A 26,004-nucleotide genomic window follows, 5' to 3' on the forward strand; every position below is an offset into this window, starting at 1 on the left:
CCAGGGTCCCCAAGGCATTGGGGCACCCCCTGGCGGTGACCACGGGTCCATACAGGGTTGGGCTTCCAAGCCCTCTACCCGTGGCCCCCAAACCAACCAGGATGGCAGCCCCCACATGATCCATGGCGGGCGTAGATGGCATCCCTTAAGGCATCCCGGCTGGGTCGTTGCCCCTGGCATCCCTGACAATATATATATATATATATACACACACATATATATATATATATATATACATATATATATATAATACTAAGGGCTTTGCCCCCTGTCAGTGGCCACCCCTCAGAAAACCCCTCTTAAATGGTGAAACAATGGGAAACAAGCACATTTTTTTTTTAAACGGTGATACAGTGGGAAACTCCTCTTTGCTTCGACCAGCTTCTGGCATACTGCCCTCATGTGAGATCTGCAGTTCACTCACCTGTCCTACCAGTGGTAGGCGCTGTTGTGAAGAGGGGGCTGAGCTCACCCCAAGGATACGGGGCCGTTCCTCCAAAACCCCTCTTAAACAGTGATACATTGGGAAACAAGTAACAGGTGTTTTTTTCACTTCCTCTTTGCTTGAGAAGCTGTTGGCTTACTGCTGCTGTGTGCCGCATGATCTGCATTTCGTGCAGAGCGTCGAACGTTTAAAAGCCTGTACAGAACCTGAATATTCAATATACTGTCTCTGTTCCGTTATTTCCCAGAGTAATATTTTCAGATTGTTTGCGCTAATGCAATCTTTACTCTCATTTTTGGAGACTTTCAAATTTTCCTACTTCCATTAGCTCTAACCTTGCGTCTGAAGGTTGTAAGTATGACGTGACTTGTCCATCTTGCGGGAAGTGAAAGTGTCTCTGTCTCTCTAAAAGATCTCTCTTCAAAAGATCATGTCTCGTCCCTGGAAACAATTCTCGTCTCGCAAGTTTTTTTTTTTTAATAGAGAGATTTATGTGTTTGTGTGTATATATATATATATATATATATATATTGTGATGGATGGCCGGCAGCTCAACCCGGCCGGGACGCCCCTGGAATAGAAGGATGGGGGAAGGCAGCTACTTGCCAATACTGCTTCCCCCAAAACGCTAGATGGCAGCTTCCCTGGAGTGCAGTGGTACCCCGGATTCCCACAGGGCTCTATGGGACATGGAGTTCGGACACACAGACATGCTGGGGGTAGAGGGTGCCGCCTGGAGGAGCTGTCAAAGGACCCGGGGACATATTCTTTCATTGCAGCCCGGAAGTACAAGGTAGTCACGAGGACGGAAGCCCCGAAGTACTTCCAGGCTGAAGTTTGTACTTACTCAAACAGGGTCAATTTAACATTACTGATTAAACAGAAGAATTTCAACTCATTTCCAGAGTGTCATCCCAGTACTTACTTAAGATTATCAATTATTTCCTGTGTTTTCATATTCAGTTTCCCCCATCAATTTAGAAATTAGGCGACAGTGTGTGCATTCATTTTCTTAGTGAAAATGATCATCTTGTTTCTTTTTTAAAATGAATAGACAGTGTTGCTAACTAACAGTAAATGATCTGCTTCTTTCTGAAATATATTTTTGATTGAGCAAAACATTGTTAAGTAACAATGGAGCAACTGTTTAAAAAGAAATTTATGGCCAATGGACTTTGACAGCATCTGGGAATAAAAAGACTACTGTACAGTGTAGAATTGTGGCTTTTACGTTTTAGTTTAGTTTTTAAAAAATAAGTTCAGTAATTTTCAAGTCAAAGTTACTTTTTCACAATCATGTTGTATATTAATTTTTCACATTACATGTTTTGTTAGCTCTACACATCTCAGACACTGCTAGCAGAGAAACAAGCAATAAACATATCAGAATCAGTATCAGTTTTATTTGGCAGTACAGTACTTAATGTACAGAAAATTGACTTGGTAGATTTGGAGCTGCTTATAACATAACACAAAGTCACATGCAAATAACATAAATAGCATATGTTAAAAAAAGAAAAAAGCTTTATACAAACTTGCAGAATAGTGCAATTATAAACAAGATGTGAAAATGATGATGTGAAAGTGTGACTGTGTATTTTGTATGCACCTTCACACAATATGACAGAATACATGAATATGCATAGAAGACAGGCTAAATTATTGGTTTGAGAGATCTATGGCTCTAGGAAAGAAAGTACAGTATTTAGGTATCCGTTAGTTTTAGTTGTAATTAGGTAATTGACCTGAACCATTTACCAGAATGGAGTGTTTGGAACTAGCAGTGATTTAAGTGAAATGAGTTTGTGCCGATCCTTTTGACATGGTTAGTGACACGAGATGTATACAGGTCTGCAACAGATGGAAGGGCACACACAGCCAATTATTTTCTCAGCAGACCTCACAACACACTGCAATCCATTTTTGGAGTATGCCATATATGAACTAAACCAGACAATAATGGAGAATGTGGTTATACTGCTATTTGCGAAAGTGAGTGACCACTTCTGCTGTATTGGTGGTACTGAGGACCAGGTTATTGGTAGCACACCAAGACACAAGATGAGACCCCTCCTTTTTAAAAGCTGTTTCATTACCAGTAGTAATCAGTCCAATAATGGTAGTGTCATCTGCAAACTTAATGATTTTTACTGAAGGAGCCGTGGACCTACAGTCATTGAGATATTGGGACAGCTTAGTTGTTAGCTAAACAAATAGGCTTGATGGACTGAATGGTCACCTCTCGTTTGTCATAGTTCTTATGTTCTTTAAGTGGGCAATCCCTCATTTCAGCTTTCACAGTAGTGTCAGTTTTAACTCGTTAAAAAAATAACATTTTGCTATGATTGCTTTAATTTCTTTTTTATATTCTTTGTATTTTACTTTGATGCATACAATGGTGGTGGCAGAAGTGGACCTGCTTTATTGCTAAAGAGATCAGGGCTTGATTTCTGAAGAACTTACTGACTGTGTGTATGTGTGTGTGCTTTTCTCCCACATTTCAAAGATGTGTTCCTTATCTTTATTGATAACTTCAGTTTGTTGTGTATGAGTGAAACCGAGTGTGCACTGGCAAGGACTAGCACACCCTCCAGGGTTTGTTCCTGCCAGGTTAGGATCTGGCTATCCTTTAAGTCAATCAATCAGTTAATCAAATTTATTTATAAAGCACATTTAAAAGCAACAGAAATTGTACCAAAGTGCTGTACAAAGGAACATGTAAGCCTACTAGAAAACATCCAATTTTATAAAATCATTCATTAAAACTACTTAATATCTATCCTTCCCCTCTTTATGACATCACCCACTATTGAAGATGGAGGAGAAAAAGTGGGGTTTTAATTGAAGGAGAAGATCTGATATGGTGTGGCAGATTGTTCCAAAGTCTCGGAGCAATAACTGAAAAAGCCCTGTTACCCTTAAACGTTTGCTGTGATCTAGGAAATGATCTCAAAACTCTTGTACTCAAGAAGGGATGAAGGAGTCACAAATATATTTAGGGGTGACACCATGCAAGGCCTTGTAAACAAACAATAAAAACTTTAAGTCAATCCAAAATCTCACTGGCATTCTGTACCAACTGAAGGCGCAACTGGGCAGATTTGGACAATCCCACATATAAGGAATTGCAGTAATCTAGCTGAGATGTAACAAAAGCATGAATCACTGTTTTCAAATCCTTCTGTGGAAAGGAAGGATTTTAACTTTGAAACTTGCCTCAGTTGGTAAAAGCTGGATTTTACTACAATTTGTCAAAGTTTAGAGACAAATCAAAGATGATAGCCAGGTTCCTGACATCATTACAAATTTTTGCCCTCAACAAGCTTAAATGAGTGCCAATTTCATTGACAGAAAAAGTTGGGCCAAAGATAATGACTTCCGTTTCATTTTCATTTAGATGGAGGGAATTTGCCACCATCCAGAGTTAAATATTGATGTGAAAGGACATTCTTTAAAAATTAATAGATCACTTTTTGATATAGTTCTAAAACTATCAGTGTTTCTCTCTTTTAAGGAAAAGCCCATTTTAAATAAACAGGCCCATCTGCAAATAAGATGGAGGCAGGTGGAGCCAGTCATTCAAAGATACTGTATTTGCTCCACTACATATTCATCATAAAGTGGTCTCCTTAGTTAAATATTTTGAAAGAAATGTTAGAAAAAATACTTTGACTGGTGGAAATTCACTGTTGTTAGAAAGTAATGTACATATGTCCTGTATTTCCTTTTTCATGATTGTTTAGTGAACATTCTTCAGAACAAACCATACATGAAAGAAATAATGCAAGACAGATACAGCCAGCTTTATAAACACCTGCCAAATTGTGATTTAAAGGTATAGCTAAAAGGTTGACTAACGATACAAGCCTAACCAGCCCACCTTCACTGGATTATAGGAAAGAAAGTGTATAAAATCAGGCCAACTACAGACAGACATTGAGACACACAATGTTCAAAAGCACACTCTTATTTTGTTTCTTTTCTACAGCACACACAGTGCACCAAACAGCCACAATAGCTCAGCTCCTTTGACTTGACTTTCTCCTTCTCTTCAGCCGCCTCCGCTCCTTTCCCACAAGCTCTGTCTTCTACCTCCTGACTCTGGCTCCCGAATGGAGTGAGGTGGCCCCTTTTATAATGCACCTGGATGCACTCCAGATGTTCCCTGATGACCTTCATGCAGCACTTCCTAGTGTGGCGGAAGTGCTGCATGGGCAACCGGAAGTACTCCGGGTGTGCCTGGTTCCTGTTCCAGTTCCACTTCCTGGTGTGGCGGAAGTGCTGCAGTCCATGGCTCTGGAACCATCCAGGTGCCCCCTGGTGGTGGCCATAGTCCCCCACAGGGTTGAGCTTCCAAGCTCTGTGGCCCCAATACAATCCAGGGGGGCTGCCCTCTTGCATCCCGGGGAAGATACTGCCCATCTCCCAGGCCTTCCTTTCTCCAGGCATCCAGATGGGGCAAAGTCCCCGGTTGTCTCTCACAAAAGGAACACAATGGTAGAAAGAAAAAATACACATGTATGCACATAAACTCCAACCCAGTTCAGGATGACAAGGCAAGAAGTGATTCTGGCATTATAGGACACAAGGCAGAAACAGACCCAGTACAAGGTGTCAGTCCATTGCAGGTCTCATTCACAGAGAACCATTTTGGAATCCCCAATCAACCTAACACGCACATCTTGTGTGGAAATACCCACAGAGAACCCACACGGACAGGTAGAATGTGCAAACTCAATATACTGCAAATAGAAACCGGGTGCAAGATAAGGAAATCCAGAACATTGGACTCTGCCTGTCTATCTTCCTAAGGGGTATTGAAAATTTGTGATGCTGAAGGGTCAAAAGAGAAACATTGATTTTCAAATAAATGGCAAGATAATTCAAACCAGGAATTTCCTTCCAGATTAGTTGGAACAAAAGAAATTCAGCTAGCTTCATGGAACTGTTTAAAAAACCACTTGTGTGATAAAAGTCTGAAAGAAGTCACAATGTCTAGTACATGATTGTAGAAGACTGAGGCATATCCTGGCAGCATCAGGCACAAACCCAAGAATGAGATATAAGTCCATTGGAGGACACACTTGTATTTAGACAGAAATCACTTAACCAAATGTGTGCATGTTTAGGATACTTCTTATTAATATAAAATCAAATTACTGGAATCAGTTTATTAAACAGTGCGATCAATTAAAGGTAAAATGGCTCTGTGATTGTGATACTGATTAAAACAAATATCTGCAGACACAGAGTTCCCCCAGGACTAAACTTGTGTACCCCTGGATTACACTTATAAATGCCAGTTAGACCAAAAAAAAAAGAAAAGAGCTTTTCTTTCTATGGAAACTTGGATTGTTTAATTTAGGGAGCAAGCTGCTGTTCTACCAGTCCACACTGACTGGTGTATTGTTTTATGTTGGGGTCTACTAAGTAAGTAAAACTGTGTAAATTAATCCAGAAGAATGGCTACAGTATATTATATGACTGATCTTGGGCTCATTAAAGATAGTGTAAGAAAACAGAATAATGACAAACTAGTGATGACCAGTCTCTCCACCTTTAGCTACCAGAACATTCCGCCATAGTATGATAAATGGGTGTTTTTTGGAGGTTATCAATCTAATATAGTAACTTTCGTATCCACCAAGCCACAACTGGTGATATTCAAGTAACATTGAAAAGCCTTCTGCAGACTTTGAAACTTTCATTCTTTTTCTGAATAGATCATAAAATAACAGGGGGTTTATTGAGAGGTCAAAGGTATTGGCCATGGGGGTCATTAATGTGAAACTCAGCTGTGCCCTACTGACCTGCAAGTTTGTATGATCAGTATTACTCATCTTGAGAAACAATTCTGCAGCGTGCATGTGTTCTAACACATAATGGTAGAATGTCGGTGAGGTTCAAGAGAAAGGTCGGTTTCACTTTTATCTTTGTCGTTTAAACCTGTGGGAGGGTTAGGGTTGTGGAGGCAATGGAGTAGATTCTGATTTCCATGTCTCAAAACCATCTCACCTGACAAAAACAGGAGGCCTTTCCAGTTTCCTCCTAAAGCAAGATAAAGTGTTTTGACTATTATATCCAGATTGATCATGAAACAAGTTGGACTTCATTTCCTTTTTCATCTTAAAAAAAATTGGACATTACCTCAAATTGCCTTTTAAAGTGAGTTGGCTTTCATTTACGTTGTTACCTTTAAATGAGTTGGACTTAATTCCCAGCTTCATTTCCAGTTATATTCTGAAGCAAGCCGGGCTTCATTTCCAGGCTCGACTTAAAGTGAGCCATGCTTGATTTCCAGTTACACCCTAAAATGAGGTAGACTTTATTTCCATGACCTGTAACTTGTCTTACATTAATCTGAGTTGAACAAGTCCTGTCCTGTAGCTGGAAGAACTCACACATGAACGTTTCAGTATACATGTTAGAGGTTTTAATTTTTATCTCACTGCATTTGAGATGTTTTAGAGAGGTTCCAGAAGAACCTGAACAGGTGGTGTGAAAGGATCAACAAATTCTAACTGTAATCTGTAGGTGGTGGAAATTCTGAATGGGTTGGAAAAAATGGTGGAACTGTTGGGCACAGAACCCTTTAATGATAAAAGGTACTTTTTTATGAGTAATGTTGACTTTCAGCAGCTAAGCTCAGAAAAAAAAAATCTGCTAGAATTTGCTTATCTTTGCAAAGTTCCAGCCTCCTTTGCTAAAGCAATTAGTGAGTGAGGAGCAATGGAGGAATGCACACAGTTTCCTTTGGAAGCCCCCCAATGGCTCTCGTGAGGCCATCTCAATGCAGGTTCCACGTGAGGAGGGGTGCAGCCAACTGGTATTGAGTGGGGGGGGGGCAGTCTTAAGTCCAAAGAGCTGCTGCTGCTGTTTTTCTTTTCCCAGGCATCTGTGTAAGTCATTAGCAGAAAATGAAGGGATGAAGAAATGCCTGAGAAAAGGAGCATATGGTTGTCTTCCTCACTGCCATCTCTTCAGCTCTCCACCTTCGTTGTTATCTTCTCTCCAACTTGAGGATGAATTTAGCATTCTCACTCCTCATCCTGAGTTCAGTTACCCTGAGCTCTTTGATAGTTCATGGGTAAAGGTTTCCTCTTGTTCCTCTTGAGTTTTGAGATCTGCTTCTATACTATCCCCATCCTCACATATTGTTAGTCATCAACAGACAATCAAAGCACTTAATTGGAATCCAATGGGTATCCTCTGTTTAGTGCTGAATTAGTTTTATTTCATTTTAGCTCTTTGTTGATAAAGGACCTCCTTCCATCCGACTGTACTTTTCCTTAAATGTGTATATTCACACATATTGCATTTTCTATCATCATAGGTCCCTGTCTTGTATGCAACCTGGCTTAAAAATGAGTCTTCAAAAGATGTGCTGCTGTGGGGAAAGAGGCATAAACGAGGGGGGTGTTGTGTCGGAGACTGTGGCAGGATGATATATTATGCTGGGAGTGGTGAAGGGCTGAGGAATAAAAAGGTGTCCGGAGACTCTGAGTGAATGTCCAGACAGTGAGGAGGCCAGAGTTTCTGAGTTGCTAGTTGAATTGGAGAATTACTTTTAAAAGTTGATCGTTGTTGTCCATTTGCTCAAATGGGGATTTTCCACAGCATGAAGAAAACTCGGACTCTTCCCTTTCTAATTATCGTGCTTCTTCACAGCTCTAGTTTGATTTGTGGACAGCTTTCACCGAGTCAAGGTATGTAGTTGAAAAGGGCAGCAGAAAAGCCAACAGAGTCTTTGTGTGTGTCTGGAGGTTGATCAGAAAATGCAAAGCTAAATCTTGGTTTAGTGAATTTACCTTAGGACTAGATGTGGAGAAGTGATTTGAGGACATGTGTCTTTCACATCATGTTTCTTAAAGTACCAACCAAATGCTTGTTAAAGATTATAGCAGACATAAGCAACGAACAAACCCTAGAGTGGTGGGTAAAATACTCTTTATAAATGTTATGAAATGTTGTTGGAGACAACCACAAAAATGATTTAAATATATGTAACACCAAAGGTTGGTTGGAGTCAATAGCACATAATCAGTTTTTTAAGTTTATGTCAGTAAATGAATGCTTCTTCTTGATGGGAATACATGATGCTGTATCGTTGACCCTCTTACATTAAGTTGTTTATTTAGTTGTTATTTATCACATATTTAATAATTCTATTGTAATGCATACTATTGAACTCATTTAAAGATAATTTTTATTGTTTTTTATAAATCTGTGTGTATTATTATTATATTATCCTTCGTGTTGAGCAACTAAGCATTTCGTTACATATTGTACTGTATAATTTGTGTGTGACAAAAAAAATTATAGAACATAGTGATAATGTCCCCCGGCTCTTAAAATTTAAAATTACTTTCATGTCCTTCTAACATGAAGGTGATGACTGGATTGAGACCGCACTGGGGAGTCTTAATGCATGCATAGCAATAGAAGTAGAGAACAGGATGGTTAGATTCCACAACAGGAAAACCACATTTTAATTGATGTGCACACACAGGCCAGAGAGCTGGTTAAAAGGTAGCAGCAGAAGCCGTCTCTTCTGTGTTTTTTATTTTCCTTCTTGTCTTTTTTTCTGGTAGCAAAATTTAGTGAGGCAGCACACTTCTGGCTTTCCCATTAGCAAATGTTTGGCATGAACCTGATACGTTTTCAAATTTTGCCTGCCATGTTTGTGATATGCTGTAAACAGCTCATACATGAGAGTATTGCAATTGCTGTGCTTTTTTCTTGAACAACAGGATGAATTTTTGGATTGGCGAGGCTTGTGGAGTAGACTCCTTTAGACTGCCAATGGTGAGGGTTCAAGCACTGGTAAGAAGCTGGTCTTATCCTGTGCTCCTGGTTATTGCAATAGTTAACCTCTTCTGTTTTAAAGATCTAGCCTCCTGGTTCTGATCCAGGAGCCACGCTGATCATATCGAGTTTTCCATCCTGACTACCAAAATATCTGCATTTGGTTAACTGGTGACTCTAAATGGGTGTGGATGTAAGTGAGTCCAGTGGGAATTGGCATCCAATCCAAGGTGGCCTCTTGCCTTGTGCTTTATATTGCCCACAGATCGATCGATCAATCTATCTATCTATCTATCTATCTATCTATCTATCTATCTATCTATCTATCTATCTATCTATCTATCTATCTATCTATCTATCTATCATCACCTCCAAATATGAGCTGTTCATATGATGTTGGGAAACTCAGGAACTAAGAAAAATTGCACTTTTAGTGTGAGCAGAGGGAGGACAGTCAGTAGACAGGTCGCATCAGCAGAGGGACCTGAGGAGGAGCATTCAGATATTGGAGGTAATAAAGAGCAGAGCCATGTAGGTACCTTTGGATCAGAAGGATAGTTTCGAAGTGAAACTAAGATGCAGTGAAAAGCTATCATTGAGAGCAAAACAGAGAAGAAGTTTGAGTGTAGGTAAGAACACAGAATACCCTGATCGGACAGCATTGCATGTGTAACAAGGATAGCAAAAAGGAAAATTTCTATGGCCTCAAAATTTGCAGTAAGTAATTAATGCCTTTCAAGGTGCAGCATGACTGTACAGTGGATAGATGCAGCTCCAACACAGCTTCAGAATCTTGGGCTTCATTTTTGGCTATCAATTTGCACATATTCTGTGTCATGGTGGATTTTTCTTCAGGTATTCCAGTTTTCCATGATGACATGAGTGTTACGTTTATTGGTGACTTTAAACTGGGTGGGTGGGGCTTATGAGGATTTTGTGCCCCGTCCACAGCTTGTTCCTGCTTTGCATCTGATACAAAATGGAGATGCGCTGCAAGCCTGGCTTGAATTAAACAGGATGTTGAATTAATATTCTTTAAAAAAGTATAAATTTGAAATATTGTATAATATTGTTAATATTAAAACATATTATTTGGTATAAGATGGTGATCCTAATAATACAAAGCCCCTAAAAGAACATGGGCAAAAATAAAAAATTATTTCTTGCATGGACGACATTTTTTTTTTGCATGGATGTCTTCAGTGTCATTGGGTTGTAAGCACACAAATGATGTTTTTATGGGAAACACCCAGCATAAAACACAGGTCTATAAATTCCATGTCAGTTTTCCAGTAGGCCACATAATGAAACAATTAATGTTGCAGAAGCAGAACAGGTCTACCGCAAATATACGGGTTACATGTATCCCAGAAAACTATCATGTACGCACGCAAAAAGATCTTGTGAGCACGAGACTGTCACATTTTGTTTTTGTTTTTTTTTTCACACAATTTTTTTCACAAATTGCATGATAGAAGTAAGCTATTAATAGAGAGAGATAAAGATCATAACTATCTAAATGGTTTTTACAATGAACACACTCTGGTCTGGGCTGCCTCTACACAGAGGAGGACTGGATCTAACAATTGGATATATTTCTAAAATCCATCCATCCATCCATTTTTCAACCTGCTGAATCCGAACACAGGGTCTGCTGGAGCCAATCCCAGGGCAGGGGCCAAACCCGGGCAGGGTGCCAACCCACCGCAGGACACACACAAACACACACTAGGGCCAATTTAGAATCACCAATCCACCTAACCTGCATGTCTTTGGACTGTGGGAGGAAACCCACGCAGACACGGGGAGAACATGCAAACTCCACGCAGGGAGGACCCGGGAAGTGAACCCGGGTCTCCTAACTGCGAGGCAGCAGCGCTAACCACTGCGCCACCATGCTGCCCTATTTCTAAAATGTTGGATGCAAAGAAAGTTTAAGTTCAAGTAATGTTTATTAAGCGTCCTACTAATTTTTGAGTGTATCTTTGTGGTGTTGCCCACTTACTTAAGAAAATAAATGCTGAAATAATAAAGTGAAATCCTCCGTTCCACAAGGTTCCACGGTGAAGTTAAGCCATACTTACTCTTTGGTGGTGGTGGTGGTGAGGAGGAGGATACAGGGCATTAAAAGTGGCAAGATAACCACAATTCCAAATAACCATTAAATCCCATTGTTTTGACATCACAAATAGGCACATCACAATATTTGGAAATTCAAAGATAGTATATAAGCCACTTCACATTGCAAAAAGAATGCTGTACAGAGGCCTCCGTCACACTGTTGAAACTTGCTGTGGGGCAACATGGCCACTTAAAAAAAAAAGGGATTTCACAGCATTTGTTACTGAATGATGAACAGGCTGTGACTGCCAGCTATCCACACAAAAGCAGGACAGAACACAAAGAGTTGGAATATACAACAACATAAGATTAAGGGTGTCATATTAAAAAAAGACCTTCATTCATTACTTCCCATCAAGTAATTGTACTCTTCTAATATTTACTTTTGGTGAGTTTATGCAGTTTTGATTATTTTGTGTGTTTTTATTGGATTTTGACCTCTTGCTCTGTTTCTCAACCTTTCTTTGAATTTGTGTTTTTGGGACTTATTTGCTGCTGGATTGTCTATTTCAGGTGACTCTTTGTGACCAGTTTTTGCTCCTTTGGAGCTTTGATTGTTATAGAGCATTTTTGGAAAATTCAATATTTTTATTTCTTTGTTTGCTCTTTCGTGACTACTTTAGCCTTGGCAGTTTCCTCTAACCTCTAAGTGGGCATTTTCATTGATTTTGGGACTGTGTTGGCTTTTTTTTTTGAAGTCCTTGTGCCATTCTGGTGCTGCTGGAGTATGACTTTGGGAACTGTGATGGAGCTTTTGTTCAGATAACAGGAAGGTGTTTTACTATCCAGTTTTGTGTCCAAATGGCTTCCTTTTACACGTTGGAATGCAAACAAAAAGGTGCTCTGTTACCAATTTAAGTACATGTATGTCTGTATCCTTTACAGACTCAGTCTGGTAGGAGAGTAAAGTCCTCAAAGGAGAAAAAAATGTGAATTTTTGTAAATCTTACTTGACAGGCAACATGTTTTATTATGCTTTATGGTGCAGAAGGCAAGGAAGGAAACAAAATATTCTGTTACCTGTCTGATCAGCTTCTCAACCAGGCTAACCTGTATATCCTCACTGATGACAAAACTACACATCTGTGCAGATATTGAGTTAAAACATAATACAAAAATAGTATTTATTCATCGTCATCATCAGTAACACGTTTAAAAGACTTTCAATAGGTTTAAGTAGGTTGGCCAGTTGCCCTCAAAAATTAATTTTCCTTTACTTTCCACTGTCCTTGTATCCTTTGGGGTGTTTTCTTCTGTCTCTGCTGGGCTCCATGTGCATACAGTTTCACTTAAACAGGAGCATTCTGACTTGACTACTTTAGGAATATTCAAGTCCAATTAGGACCATGTGATCTTAATTATCATTAACAACTCCTGTTCTTTGGAAGCTCTTGGGCCCATTTGGAATGATTTATATTAAACACTGCTGTACACTCACACTCTGGTAAAAAGCATTTGTGTGTGATGCTACAGTGACCATCCAGAAAAATGCAGGAATAATCGGAAACGTTTGAAATCATTTAGAAACACTTCTGCGGTAACTCCATGGCCTGTGCATTCTGTCAGGGACATTCACAGATGATTCTGCATTAACCTGTCCTGCATTAACAATACAATTGTAAAAACAGTTCAGTCTGGCTTGAAAGAGTCAAACCCATGTCAATGTAAACTCTTTTATACACTGGATTTCTCAGATATGGTGAGAATTATTGTAATGTTCATTGCATTGGGCTAGTCTCATTCAGACAGGATTCTGTATTGACCAATCACATATTTAGATAGATAGATAGATACTTTATTAATCCCAAGGGGAAATTCACATACTCCAGCAGCAGCATACTGATAAAAAACAATATTAAATTAAAGAGTAATAAAAATGAAGGTATAACAGACAATAACTTTGTATAATGTTAACATTTACCCCACACTCCTCGGTTGGAATTGAAGAGTCACATAGTGTGGGGGAGGAACGATCTCCTCAGTCTGTCAGTGGAGCAGGACGGTGACAGCAGTCTGATGCTGAAGCTGCTCCTCTGTCTGGAGATGATCCTGTTCAGTGGATGCAGTGGATTCTCCATGATTGACAGGAGCCTGCTCAGCGCCTGTCACTCTGCCACAGATGTCAAATGTCCAGCTCCATGCCTACAACAGAACCTGCCTTCCTCACCAGTTTTTCCATGCTTGAGGAATCCTTCTTCTTTATGCTGCCTCCTCAGCACACTACCGCATAGAAGAGGGCACTCGCCACAACCGTCTGATAGAACATCTGCAGCATCTTATTCCAGATGTTGAAGGACGCCAGTCTTCTAAGGAAGTACAGTTGGCTCTGTCCTTTCTTGCACATATCATCAGTATTGGCAGTCCAGTCCAATTTATCATCCAACTGCACTCCCAGGTATTTATAGGTCTGCACCCTCTGCACACAGTCACCTCTGATAATCACTGGGTCCATGAGGGGCCTGGGCCTCCTAAAATCCACCACCGGCTCCTTGGTTTTGCTGGTGTTCAGGTGTAAGTGGTTTGAGTCACACCATTTAACAAAGTCCTTGATTAGGTTCCTATACTCCTCCTCCTGCCCACAACTGATGCAGCCCACTTTTGCACGTGACAGGACTCCGAGTTTTATTGGAAGTCAGATGTATATAGGCTGAACAGGACTTGAGAAAGTATAGTTCCCTGCGGCGCTCTTGTGTTGCTAACTACAATGTTAGACCTGCAGTTCCCAAGACGCACATACTGAGGTCTGTATGTAAGATAGTCCATGATCCATGCCACCAGGTGTGAGTCTACTCCCATCTCTGTCAGCTTGTCCATAAGGAGCAGAGGTTGGATTGTGTTGAAGGCGCTAGAGAAGTCCAGAAACATAATTATTACAGTACCACTGCCTCTGTCCAGGTGGGAGAGGGATCCGTGTAGCATACAGATGATGGCATCCTCCGCTCCCACCTTCTCCTGGTATGCGAACTGCAGAGTGTTGAGGGTGTGGTGGACCTGTGGCCTCAGGTGGTGAAGCAGCAGCTGCTCCATGGTCTTCATCACATGTGACATCAGAGCAACAGGCCGGAAGTCATTCAGCTCACTAGGACGTGATACCTTTGGGTCTGGGCTGATGCAAGATGTTTTCCAAAGCCTTGGGACTCTCCCCTGTTCCAGGCTCAGGTTGAAGATGCGCTGTAGAGGACTCCCCAGCTCCAACGCACAGGCCTTCACCAGTCGTGGTAATACTCCATCTGGACCCACTACTTTGCCGGCACATAGGGGCAAATGGAGCTTTTATTTGTCCCCAGGGGAGTTTTGGCAGGTATTCAGGACTAGATTATCATCTACTGTTGAATTCTGCTCTGTATATGTAATATTTCTATAGCACTATATTGTATTGAGAGTTACTTGTGTTCTGTTCTGTGTATTGTATTATATTAACCCCCTTTTTTGACACCCACAGCACACCTGAACTATCTGGAAAGGGGTCTCTCTTTGAACTGCCTTTCCCACAATTTCTTCTATTTTTTCCCCTACAAGGGTTTTTTGGGGAGTTTTTCCTTGTCTTCTTAGAGAGTCAAGGTTGGGGGCCTGTTAAAGCTCATTGTGGCACTTCTTATGTGATTTTGGACTATATAAAAATAAATTGTATTGTATAGATTAAATCTTTCACATACACTTCTTCATTAACCACTCAGAAATTTTTGGGATTAATGAGGTTTGGTTGTGATCATTTAGTAATTGTATTTTGTTCTCTGTCTGGATCATTTGAACACAACTGTTCATTTGCCATGCACATGGTGTCAGGAATATTAGGGACAAACTGAAGCCATTAGCTTCCAACTCTGTGTTAATTGCTCATTTATTTTTGAGCATTTGGGTGTGAGTGGGATGATTTGGATGCAAATATCCTATGTGAAATGACATGCCTTGACACGAAAAAAAGGGTCGGGGTAACCACCTCGTATACCTGAGATTTGGCTGAAAAAAACAGCAAAATTGAATAATAGGTTTTTACAGATAAGAGTCCAAAACAGAACTGAGATAACAGGTGGAATATGACGGTTTTAAAGTCAGTCAGGGGAAATGACTTCATCTGGAGAGGAACTGGAAGTTACATCATCGGGCTCGGGACCAGAAGTGACTTCATTGAGCCCGGGCGGAACTTCCCGTGGCCAGTCTGCAGGGAGAAAAGAGAAAGGATCAGTGCACTCTGCCACCCCCTGGTCTGGCATAGAATTACCTTCTTTTGGGTCCTTTAGCTGCCTGTCATGCGCGAATGTGTGACACTTGTTTGTGTTTTCATGGATATTTAGGTTTGGTTAGGGTCAGTCAGAGTCAGAGTTCCATGTTAATCTGCACTCACATGGGTATATATTTTAATTTATTTTCAAGAGTGTTTGAGTGTAGTTTGGATGATCACTAATAATGAGTGAACCATAAGTGTGGCGAAATCATGGAAATGTTTGGGAATTTTGCCAAATGAATACCCTGAAGTCAATGGTAAAGTTTTGAGTAGACTATAACAGTGCATTAGTCTTGTAATGGGGAATAGAGAAGCAGCTGTCAAGTATGCTGGACCAATATATTGTGGCCAGAAATTGTGACTTGTGACATGAGACCTCATTGCTAAACACTGCACCATTGTGCTTCAAATGATTAAAGAATGCAGACAGAAAGATAACCACAAACAAATACCAACAAATGGCCTCAAACTTTACATTATATTTTATATATCATTGCACTCACAGAGTTTTAATATTTGCAGCACTTATTGGCCATTCCACAAAGAAGGTAGCGCAACCCAATCTTGGAGCCCCTGCAGCTGGAGCTTCAGCCCGCTCACTGTGTCCATATGAAGGAAGAGGGTGCGGGCTGAATGCATATGCACCCAGTAAACCCTGTAAAATAACAATCATGATGATGAAAGGTCTATTACTATTTAAAAGGCATTTCTATCTTTTAATAGAAGAAAAACATGCATTGCATCTATACAGATAGATCAGATGCAGCTGGCATGTCTTTTTTTGTTTCCGACCAGTTTGTGCACCGAAAAGATAGAAACGGCTTGCAAATAATAATAATAATAATAATAATAATAATAATAATGCTAAAAGATGTGTTACTATTTCAGAGGGACACATGTTCCTTGGATTATCAGGTTCCTTTAAGGCTTGTTTTGACAACAGCTAATTATGCATGCATTCGGCCCGCACCCCTTCCCTTAAATGGACCCAGTGCATCACTGGTGAGTTAGATGATGCTGTAGCTGCTGGGACTCAATGATCAGTTTGTGCTATTCCATACTGGTACTGTCCTGTTTGAGCTTCAGAGTACCTGCACAAAATGTGCATGTACCAGTGTGCACCAGTAAACCCATGCAGCCTGTGATGTGAGGATTGCCATTGCATACTCGGTGATTATCAGTACCTGATCTGTGCTACATAGCAAGGCTATAACAAACTTAATCCAGCAGTGCAAACACAATGTTCAATGAATTTGTTGTATTTTTGTATTTATAAGTATTTTCAGAATATTACCATTATAGTCAGTTAGGGAGTAGGGACATCATGCATGTCCAAAGCGGATTGGATAGCATCTTAAATGTGAGGGGGCACACACTTACAGTACACATGTGTGGAAGTTCTGTGCCTGGCTGCAACTCTGTGATGTCATGCTAGCCTTGCAAAGCACCATGGGTCAATGGAGAAAAAACAGGTTAATCTAAGCCAGCTGCACGGCCAGTTTCCTGGAAAATATTCAGTGAACAAAGTTGAGGTCGCTGGTGAACACAGAATATTTACTGTGGAAAACACTTTGCTGAATTTTGCTGATTAATGCAAGTGATTATTGTATTTTTGTAAATATTCGAGTCTCTTTGGTATAATGCAAGCATAATGTTGGGTTAATTGCATTTTTTTTTCCTTTCTGGAGAATTCAGACTTAGCATTCTTTGAAAGCAGATATAAAGTGGTTATATTATATATACAATTCAACTTACTATTATAAGACTAAATGATTAAAAAAAATTAAGTTAATATATTATTGGTTCACAACTATTTAAAAATGTGAGATATTCAAAAAATATATCCATCTAGTTTCTGACTCTCTTATTGAATTCAGACTTGTGTTAATATGTTTAACACAAAGTGAGAATATACCCTGGACATGGCACCAAGTTTATCACAGGGCCCAGTTTAGAATCACCACTTAACCTGACCTGCTTATTTTTGTGAGGTGGAAGGCAAACTACAAGCTGCACAGACACAAATGTATTACAAATTAAAAACTGAAATCTCTCATTTAGTCCATTTGAATGGCACTCCACATTGTTCTGAGGTGCATTCTGTTTGCTTAAATTCTCCTTGAGATGTGTTTAGAACTTGATTGGAGTCCACGTGTGCCAAATTGAATTGAATGGACGTCACCTAGAAAGGGACGCACCTGTATATCTAAAGTCCACCATTCACACTGCATGTCAGGACAAAAAGTCCAAGAAATTCTCATGGAAAGCCTACATGGGCAGTAATTCAAACTGAGGTACCGAAAGCTGTAAAGAAGCCTGCTAACTATTGTGCTACCTTTCTGTCTGTTTCATTTTCACAAAAGGTGTAAACTGAGAAATGGGGAATAAAAAGTTGATTTAGTTTCAGCAGCACACCTCAGTCACACTTGTTTATTTAGTACAGCAAAAATGGTAGCTGTTGATTTCTGATGAAAATGTGTACTTTCTGTAATCTCAAATGTATATGCAGTCAGCCATAAATCCTGCACAGATATTTGATTGCATGATTTGTAATAAGATTAGACCATTTTTTACCATATCACAGAATGAATTGCATATGTAAGTATTTAACGCTGACTTTGGGTGATTTACTTGTAAAGAAGCACCTCTTGCCATTTCTTGGACAGAAAGAATAAACACCCCAGTCCATTAAACTGATATACAATTAAGTGACATTTCATAAGACATCTTTTAAATTTGAATACAACAGCACCATATACTGGCAGCCTTCATGAAATGCGGGATTTCACTTTATTAAGAAAGTGTTGCCTTAAGTCTACCCATGTGCACTATTTGCAGTGCTCTATCATATCTGAATTCAGATTTTTGTTTATAATTTGCCTTCTCAATGCAACATACAGCACCTTGTATTACAAATACAGCTCTGTTAGTGCCAGGAAAGTGGTTGAGAAAGTGGTATCTTTCATGGGCAGCAAATAGAGATGAGATTTAATTGGTGGAATTTAGAGCTAACTCTGTCATATAGCTCCTATTGCTTACAATGTCCATTATATAAATGTTTGCATTTAGTAAAGGCCTCTTTAACAATCTTCCTCTTCTTGACAACGTGTCTATAAAATTTGGACCACCTTGTGAGCTGCGGTCTGAATCACTGACTTCTCTTTCTTCAACAGCAGAGGTAGTGAGAGAAATCAAGGAAACCAACCGAGCCCTGGCTGAGATCAAGGAGCTCCTGAAGCAACAGGTAATTATGGCGGAACTCGTCAGAGGCAGGGAGATTTCTGAAGAGTTAAGGTGTGTGTGGAGACCTGTCTTTACCAAAATCAAATGCAGCTTGTAGGATGTGGGGAGAAACCTATGAAAGGGGAGTGTAGATACTGTATTGCTGATAATGCACCATACCTCATATGAAAAATAGATGAACTAACAGAGTGTTGGAGATATACAGGGCTCTCCATAACGTTTGGCACAAAGACACATTTTTCCTTAATTTATCCCTCAGCTCTCCAGTTTAAAATAACAAATCAAGCAATTCAGATGTGATTAACGTGCACATTGCAGACTTTCATTTATGGGTATTTGCATGCATTTTGGTCTCAGTATGTAGTAAGCACAACAGTTTTTCTACGTGGTCCCACCATTACATGGCACCATAATGTTTGGATTCTGTACTACGGTAAATTAGGGTGAGGAAGAAACCTGTGCCATGTTGTCATTTTGCCATCACCTCATATATAAACACACTAGTGACGCTCATTGCTTCAATACATGCAGATAACTCCTCCAGTCATATAAACCTTATCACTGCAAGTAAATAGCATCTCACTAGACAAACTGTAAATATATCCCATCGGGCACACTCCCTCACTACATATAAAGTGTGCCCAGGTCTTTATTCATAGACAAAATAACCCTGTAGTAGCCGTTAGCACACTACATGTAAATGTATGCTTCTGCAATTGCCAATGACTCACTAAACATATCCACAGCCTATTATAAAACTGTACAGAGACAATTCTGTGATCCCAATCAGCCCTCTGTTCGCAGACAGACAGACTAGTGACGTCCATTGATTTAACACTTCTTTCTTCTCCTTCTTCTTCTTTCCACTGCTCTCATTTAGTGGTTGCCACAACAGATCATCTGTTTCCATCAATCCCTGTCTTGTTACATCGTTTTCTGCCATACCGACTGACTTCATGTCCTCCCTCACCACATCCATAAACCTCCTCTTTGGTCTTCCTCCTTTCCTCTTGCCTGTTGGTTCCATCCTCAATATTCTTTTCCCGAAGTATCCCTCAAATATCCTCTGCACATGCCCAAAACATTTAAATCTAGTCTTTCTCACTTTGTCACCAAACTGTCATAGCTGTGTTTTCCCTCTGATATATTCATTCATAATCCTGTCTGCCCTCGTTACTCTCAGCGAAAATCGTATCATCTTCAACTGTTGTCACTTCTAGCTCTGCCTCCTGTCTTTTCGTCAGTGCCGCCGTCTCCAAACCATACAACACAGCTGGTCTCACTACCATTTTATAGACCTTCCCTTTCACTTTTGCAGGTTCTCTTCTATCACAAATCACTCTTGCCACAGTTCTCCACGCACTCCACCTTGCCTGCACTCTCTTCATCACTTCTCTGCCGCCCTCTCTGTTGCTTTGGACTTTTGAACCCAAGTATTTAAATTCATCTACCTTCACCACCTCTTCTCCTTGCAGTCACACCTTTCCACCACTTTTCCTCTCCATTCACAACAACATTTATTTATATAGCACATTTTCATACAAGAAAAAATGTAGCTCAAAGTGCTTTACAAAATGAGGAATAGAAGACACAATAAAAAATAAAAAGTCAACATTAATTAACATAGAATAAGTAAGGTCCGATGGCCAGGGTGGACAGAAAAAACAAAACAAAAAAAAACTCCAGACGGCTGGAGAAAAAAAATAAAATCTGCAGGGATTCCAGACCAAGAGACCGCCCAGTCCCCTTCTTCACGCACCATGTACTCCATCTTACTCCTACTGACTTCCACTCCCATGCTCTCCAGTGCACATCTCCACCTCTCCAGGTTCTCCTCAACCTGCTGTCTACTCTCACTACAGATCACAATATCATCCACAAAATCATAGTCCACGGAGACTTCATTGCTTTAACACAATGCCCCATAATGCCTTCTGCCTCCTCACACTCATTGTTAAACTCCCTTGAGTATTTCTTGTAGTACTTGTCTCTATCAGGAATCTTCACCACCGTAAACTGCTATTTTAAAAAGTCTGATGGGACGTCTTCATTCTACTTACTTCCTCACGCTGCTCACTACTCAGTTCATTCTGATGGGGGCACAAGACAAACATTCTTCTGACTTTCCATTGATTCATTAACTTTAGCCTTAACCTTTTTTGCAGATAAAAGAGATCACATATCTGAAGAACACAGTGATGGAATGCGAAGCCTGTGGTAAGTGTCCGTTATAATTACTTGCAGCTGGGCACATGAGTAGTATAATGCGTCACTATTATACATCATCAGATTTTGACAGGTGTATGTCCCGCCCCCCTTGGCATTTCCGGTACCCACCGTATGCCACCTGGTTAATGGGCATTTCCCCCCGCGCTCTGATCTCTGCCTGTTGCCGGGGTGCGCTGTTTGACCGGCATCGGACCTTTTGTCAGTCGTGCGTAAGGAAAAATGGTCGGCCGATCTTAGCCTTGATGCTAAAAACTGGGGCTGATCATCTTTGTGATCCGAGACGGACCTTTGGGAGCCTGTAAGGTGTCAAAAAGGTAAGTCATCAATGGGGCGGAGCAGACATCCAGGTGTGTACAGAGAGTACAGAGAGCGTGACTGACAGACCCGGCGAGAGGATGTACAAGAAAACTTTAGAGAGAATCTATTACACACCCAAGGAACCTGGCAGTGCATCTCAAACACACCCAGGGCATCCCGTTACCTTGCCCGCCTTGAAAAACCATGCCCTTTATAAAGCAAATCATAAAGTACAGTAAAAGATAACAAGGTGTCTTAAAAAAAAAAACTTTATTGATGCTATGTCTATATGCAATAATTGGTTTAGTGAACCAAATATTACAAAATGTGTCCATCTGCTATATATATTTTTTCTCTTGACATTCCGTACATTTTTCCACTAAATGTTGAACAGAGCTAAACACATAAGCCCAGATGACTGAGCGACTAATTATGGTCATAATGAATCTTTTTTTTATTAGATATAATATAAGGAGAAAACCTTCTATAGGTTGCATTACGTGTCACGCTGGGCAGGGACCTGGTTTTCCTTGTTCTAGCTGCCGAGTCTTGGTTCCTCCGACAACAGAAACAAAACACAAACAGCCGACAGAAAACTTAACGCAAACAGATCTTGTTTAGCATGGATAATGCAATTTGCTCAGGTTTCTGTAAATTAATGTTGGTTTTAAAAAAATAACAGTAATGGTGATTAGAGACAAGTTCAAAAGCTGCTGTCCGAATCTTGGACTTTGTTGCATGGTCTTTTGTATAAGCCGAAAGTGTTTACTTCAGCAACAAACTGCCGAAAGTGTTTACTTTAGCAACAAACTGCTTCAGTCAGTTAAGAGTATGAATTTTACTCTGTTTCACAATTCTTAATCCACACAAGGCTATAACCTTATAAAACACCATGTGTATTAATCTTTAAATACTGATCTGTCGACAGATGCTGGAAACACAAGGGTGCATTTCCCCAGGATCAGATTCTAGTAAAAGACAAGTGTGCCCATCGTGAGATTCGGAACCCAAACGGCATGCTAAACAAGACTCAGTTAATACATCTCTTACACAGGTGCAGACCACGTAAGCTACAACAGACTTTACATAATGCTTCATTAAAATCAATCCCGCTCTGTGACTGCGATGGCTGACAAGTGTTTGAGAAAATATACACAGGTCTTGAGACTTCCGCCTTGAAGTTGAACAATCTTTCACACACAAAATACATCACCGGCCATCGTCACTCTATGGGAAAAAAAAGAAAAGAAATGTCAAGCGAAAAAACGTGTTGGAATGGATGAGTGAACAATACACTTACAGTGTGCACAAACAAGCGCAGCTCAGGTTCAAGAGAAACAGAACCATTGTTTCAACGATTGATTACCAGTGGCAAGTAGATTTAGCAGAGATGTCTTATTACTCAAAATTCAATGATGGATATAAAATGTATTCTTGCGTGTATCGATGTGCTCTCAAAATATGCTTGGGCTGTGTAAATAAAAGGCCAAGACATGGAAAGAAGTTTCTCGGGGTTTTAGTTTGATCTTTAGACAGGGTCGAGTTCCTAAAAAGCTACAGACAGACCAAGGCAAAGAATTTTATAACACATTGGTACAAAAACTTCTAAGACAGAACAATATTGTACATTTTGTCACGAACAGCGATGTAAAGGCCAGCATAGTAAAATGATTCAATAGCACCTTAAAATCCAAAATGTGGAAATATTTTACATATGCCAATACTTTTCGGTATATAGATGTCCCGTCAGACTTTCTGCAGAGTTATAACCACAGTTTTCACACCACGATTAAACAAGACCTGTAGATGTGACTCCAGAAAATGCTCTGAGTGTTTGGAAAACAGTCTATGGTAGGGCCGGGCAAAGAAAATCTACTCCGTGCACTTTGAAAATAGGTGATCATGTCCGAGTTTCAAAATTAAAAGTGTATTCGAAAAGGCTATGAGCAGTCGTTTACAGATGAGATATTTATTATCGTGGACTGTTTTAAAACGGATCAAACCTGTCTATAAACGAAAAGATTACGGAGGTGATGAAATTCAAGGGACATTTTATGCAGAAGAGTTACAAAAAATAAACCCCGATGCTAACCAGGTGTACCGCATCCAGAAAATTCTAACCACTCACGGGCGTGGTAGAAACAAGCATGTGTTGGTAAAATGGCTTGGTTGGGACAAGAAATTTAACAGTTGGGTCAAGGCTTCAGAAGTGAAAGACAAGGAGTTGAGAAACCAAGAAAAAATGTCTAAAGTCAGAAATGGATTTTATAAACACTGCTGAGTAATTCATCGGCCAGAACTTTTCCCAACAACACGACAGCATCATTAACCGTTCAGGTAGCCAAGACAATACAACTACCCAGAGACTGGGAAGTGGCACTGGTGGAGCTGACTTACCCAAAAATGTTCAATTCCATCACCCAGGAATCACAATTTACACTAATGAATGAGGAAACAAGAGAGCATGAAGTGACAGACTCAGGGACAGGATGTACAAGAAGGCTTTAGAGAGAGAATCTATTACACACCCAAGGAAACTGGCAGTGCAGCCCAAACACACCATGGGCATCCCATTACCTCAGCCACCTTCCAAACCATACCCTTTATAAAGCAAATCATAAAGTAAACACCAAGGTGTCTTAAAAACAATAACTTTATTGTATATTTCAAGGACACACACAGTTTGCATCCTTTACCTCATGATCTTACCCAACCCATCTGTTATAACATGATACAGAAAGGGAGGGAGAAAGAAAAAAAAAAGATATCAAGGTGAATTAAAACAACAAGTTTATTGAAGCAAAATTCCAAACATAGCAATTAACACGTAGTCTTTGCTTTCAGAGTTACACACTGTGTGCTATACATTGTATATTTTTTTAATGTATGAATAAAGCAGGAGAAACAGCAGGAAAATATTCACTGATACATACAGTATATGATGTAAGCATCATAAATGTTTGTTGGTGTAATGCGCTCATAGACAATAATGTTTTGTACTGTATGTTGCAAACTTCATTGAAAAGATTTCTTGAGCATTCTGTTCATAAATTTGTCAAAAGAGATTTTGGGTAAATTACAGTATGAAACTGCTTAGGAAAATATTCACACAAGCTTGTTTGTATAGAGATCAGTAACCCATTTGAAAAGAAACAAAAACACAAGAATTGTATACAAGAACGCAATCGAATTGCAAACCAGGTCCAAACCCATCAGTGAACCAGTAATACCCCTAAATAAAAATGTTTAAGTCAGCACATGTTTTATATATTTGTATTTCACTAAATTATGCAAGCCTATATTTTCTCTGTTTGGAACAGAGCCGACCACTAAAAGCTGGTCCTCACAGGCTGAATCAGTTGTGCATAAGCATCAATGGGTATCTCTCCCTGCTCAAACACCGACATAACATCATCCACCTTTCTCTTGACAGATTTAAGAAAACAGGGGAGACTATACATTTTTTAGAATAGCACAGACACAGGACACAAGTCTAGCCTTTCTAGCCCTTTGGAGCATAAATAAGCTAGGTCTATAAGCCCAAGAACGCTTCTAGACAGGCATAGATCCAAATTACCTGTTTAGATTTCTCTGGTTCATGTTCTACCGACTGGTTATCTTCTATAATGATGACACCGGTCTCTGCTTTAGCGGTATATTTTGTTGTTGCAGAATCCATGTTTTGCTTCTTTCTAGTAAAAGAAAACAGATAATTGTGTGTCTCCGCGATGGACCAGCAAGCTCCAATGCCATGAGGGACCAGCGAGAACGCTCGACTGGCCAAGCAACACAGGGACTATGGTTAGCATAGCCAGTTAAAACCTTGCAAAAGTGGTGGACTCAGCCAACCAACTTCAACTCATTCAAAAGAAATGCTAGCTGTAAAACAAGTGTTGGTGTCTCCTTTCTGACTTGGACAGCGGTGGACTCAGCCGACCTGCTAGGTCTCTGTCATAAGGAGATGGCTACCGGTCAATGCTGTCGTGTTGTTGGGAAAAGTTCTGGCCGATGAATTACTCAGCTGTGTTCTATAAAATCCATTTCTGACTTTTGACATTTTTTCTTGGTTTCTCAACTCCTTGTCTTTCACTTCTGAAGCCTTGACCCAACTGTTAAATTTCTTGTCCCAACCAAGCCATTTTACCAACACATGCTTGTTTCTACCACGCCCGAGAGTGGTTAGTATTTTCTGGATGCAGTACACCTGGTTAGCATCGGGGTTTATTTTTTGTAACTCTAAAATGTCCCTTGAATTTCATCACCTCCGTAATCTTTTCGTTTATAGACAGGTTTGATCCGTTTTAAAACAGTCCACGATAATAAATATCTCATCTGTAAACGACTGCTCATAGCCTTTTCGAATACACTTTTTAATTTTGAAACTCGGACATGATCACCTATTTTCAAAGTGCACGGAGTACATTTTCTTTGCCCGGCCCTACCATAGACTGTTTTCCAAACACTCAGAGCATTTTCAGGAGTCACATCTACAGGTCTTGTGTTAATCGTGGTGTGAAAACTGTGGTTATAACTCTGCAGAAAGTCTGACGGGACATCTATATACCGAAAAGTATTGGCATATGTAAAATATTTCCACATTTTGGATTTTAAGGTGCTATTGAATCATTTTACTATGCTG

At 40.0% G+C, this 26,004-nt stretch overlaps 1 protein-coding gene across 2 annotated transcripts in view; it reads left to right on the forward strand.

Moving 5' to 3' along the window:
- The first annotated feature begins 7,977 nt into the window (after nt 1-7,977).
- Nucleotides 7,978-26,004, forward strand: part of LOC120537557 (cartilage oligomeric matrix protein) — a 62,596-nt gene continuing 44,569 nt past the window's right edge. Inside the window, exons 1-3 of one of the 2 annotated variants that reach the window (XM_039766585.1) lie at nt 7,978-8,151; nt 18,770-18,840; nt 21,005-21,056. In XM_039766585.1, coding sequence (XP_039622519.1) covers nt 8,046-8,151; nt 18,770-18,840; nt 21,005-21,056 — 229 coding nt within the window. In that variant the 5' untranslated portion in view covers nt 7,978-8,045. Of the gene's footprint in view, nt 8,152-14,603; nt 14,673-18,769; nt 18,841-21,004; nt 21,057-26,004 lie in introns of those variants that run through there. The other variant, XM_039766586.1, reaches the window with a different exon arrangement.

The sequence above is a fragment of the Polypterus senegalus genome, chromosome 10, assembly GCF_016835505.1.
Source record: "Polypterus senegalus isolate Bchr_013 chromosome 10, ASM1683550v1, whole genome shotgun sequence".
In the NCBI taxonomy this organism is placed as follows: domain Eukaryota; kingdom Metazoa; phylum Chordata; class Cladistia; order Polypteriformes; family Polypteridae; genus Polypterus; species Polypterus senegalus.